The sequence below is a fragment of the Polypterus senegalus genome, unplaced genomic scaffold, assembly GCF_016835505.1.
Source record: "Polypterus senegalus isolate Bchr_013 unplaced genomic scaffold, ASM1683550v1 scaffold_5787, whole genome shotgun sequence".
Taxonomy (NCBI): Eukaryota; Metazoa; Chordata; class Cladistia; order Polypteriformes; family Polypteridae; genus Polypterus; species Polypterus senegalus.
The window spans coordinates 23,561-25,774 of NW_024379120.1; the positions used below are offsets into that span (position 1 = coordinate 23,561).

At 42.8% G+C, this 2,214-nt stretch overlaps 1 protein-coding gene across 1 annotated transcript; it reads left to right on the forward strand.

The window, feature by feature from the left end:
• Positions 1–1,061: 1,061 nt before the first annotated feature.
• Positions 1,062–1,541, forward strand: LOC120519801 (E3 ubiquitin/ISG15 ligase TRIM25-like; the record flags this gene model as incomplete). The annotated part of the gene is made up of 1 exon (XM_039742608.1): positions 1,062–1,541. A coding segment is annotated over exon 1 (438 nt), but the record flags the coding sequence as incomplete, so codon positions are not given.
• Positions 1,542–2,214: the final 673 nt, after the last annotated feature.

Consider the following 2,214-nt stretch of genomic DNA (forward strand, 5'->3'; position numbering starts at 1 on the left):
TCACCAACACCTAATCCAGCAGACACCCAAACATTTCCTAGATGGTTTCTAATCCAAGTACTGGCGAGGCATGAAAATGCTTAGGTTGAGGTAGATGACCTGATCTGAAGTGCATGTGGTGTGTCTGCTGGTTACAGAAGAGCAAGGCGGCAGAAGTAAGACCCCTTGATTTGGAACTGGCATAAAACTAAATGTTATATGAACCTTCATGTGTCTCAGAGACATCTGTACATTTGTTACTGCTGGTGACAGCGAGTCCAGTGTGAGACACTGAAGTGACAGGCTGGAGGGGTCACTCTTATGTACGTCATACTTAAGTGGAATGAGTCTGAGGTGGGCTGTTACAGTAGGACTGTCATCAGGGCATCACTTATACCCAATTGTGGGACTCGGATCTGTGTGTGTTAATCGTATGGGTGCAGGAGTAGATGAGCCTGTTCAACAGACTTGATTAAGTCTCACAAATCCTGAGATAAAACGACTTGAATAACCAAGAAAATCTAAAAACTGTGAAGGAGCCGAGAGCGGCGAGCGCCTGCTGTGTGTTACGTGTCTGTCTGTCTGTCTGTCTGTCTGTTTTTAAGATGTTTTCATATTTCTACTATCCTTGTGTTTATTAATGTATCATATTATTCTGTTTCTTAAACTGAGTGGGCTTCAGTTGGGGTCTTTACTGAATAATCTGATAAATTCCAGGCATGGACAAAGAAAAACACAAAAATTCATTATTGATAAGCAGGAGATGAGAACTTACTATGGGATGGATCATTTGTTTAATAAAGAGGACTAATATGGAGTCTGATGTGGACTTCAGTGGGTAATAAATGAATAAGAAGTACTGACGTGAGTGACACTTTAGCAGACCCCTGTGTCAGGTCATCTCTTCTGTCACTTGGTGGTCTTCACTCTCTGAGCTCCTGTCTCACATTAACTGTTCACCCTCAGTGTCTCCTCAGATGTTCTCTCTGTCAGCTCTCAGCTTTCTCTTTAAATCTCCTCCTCCTCCTCACTGAGCACAGACAAACTTTCACTTTCGTTTCTTCACAAGTCACTTCCTTGTTTGTCTGACTGATTCTCTCTGCCTGCCTCTCCTCAGACTGACGATGGCTGAAGCCCAGCTGTGTGGATTACAAGACGAGATCACCTGCTCGCTGTGTCTGGACACTCTGACTGACCCCGTCACCATCCCCTGTGGTCATAATTTCTGTCTGAAGTGCCTCACGGACTGCTGGGAAAAGAGCCAAGAGAGCAGCTGTCCTCAGTGCAGACACACCTTCACCACAAAGCCTGAGCTGAACAGAAACACTCTGCTGAATGAAGTCATCAAGAAATTAAAGAAGACGACTCTCAGTTCTCCTCCTCCTCAGAATTATGCCGGCCCTGGAGACGTGGAGTGTGACTTCTGTACTGGTAAGAAGTTCAGAGCGGTGAAGTCCTGTCTCACCTGCATGGCCTCCTACTGTCAGACTCACCTGCAGCCTCACTATGAAGTAGCGACCCTGAAGCACCACAAGCTAGCTGATCCTGATAGAAATCTGAAGGAGAAACTCTGTGAAAACATCAGAAAAGTCTGGAGATGTTTTGTAGAACTGATCAGATGTGTATCTGCATGATGTGTGGAGTGACTGAACATAACGGTCATAAAATGGTCGAGCTGGAGACGGTAAGAGAAGAAAAGCAGGTAAGTGTTTAATGGAAACTGTTTGAATTATTGAGTTATGGAATCTGTACATTTAATGTGACAGAGAAATCTATTCATCTACAGTAAAACTCGATTATCTGTCACTTGATTAACTGTCAGGACTAAATAACAAAATCCCAACCTTTGCACACAAGCGTCTCGGATTACTACTGCGAGTTCTGCACATTGGAACAACAGAAATCCCAGTGTCCGTTACGTACCTTCAGCTTTAATAGCGGTTTGTAGCTTTTCTCTTTTGTTATAATTAAACTAAACTACTATACATTGTTATGGCCTATCAACATATGTGTGTGCTGTTTGAACTTATTAAACGTTTACGAAACAGCAACAGCTATTCAAGTATTGCTTCAATGATGGAATAGGAAGGCGAACAATGAGCGATCTAAAGCGGAATGCTGAAATAATTGAAAAATGTGCTGAAATGGAAACCAGAGACGGTAATGTTATTCTGTATTAATGCTAATGGTCTTCTGCATTGTAATTTTCTTTATATATCCCAAGATGGCCCACAA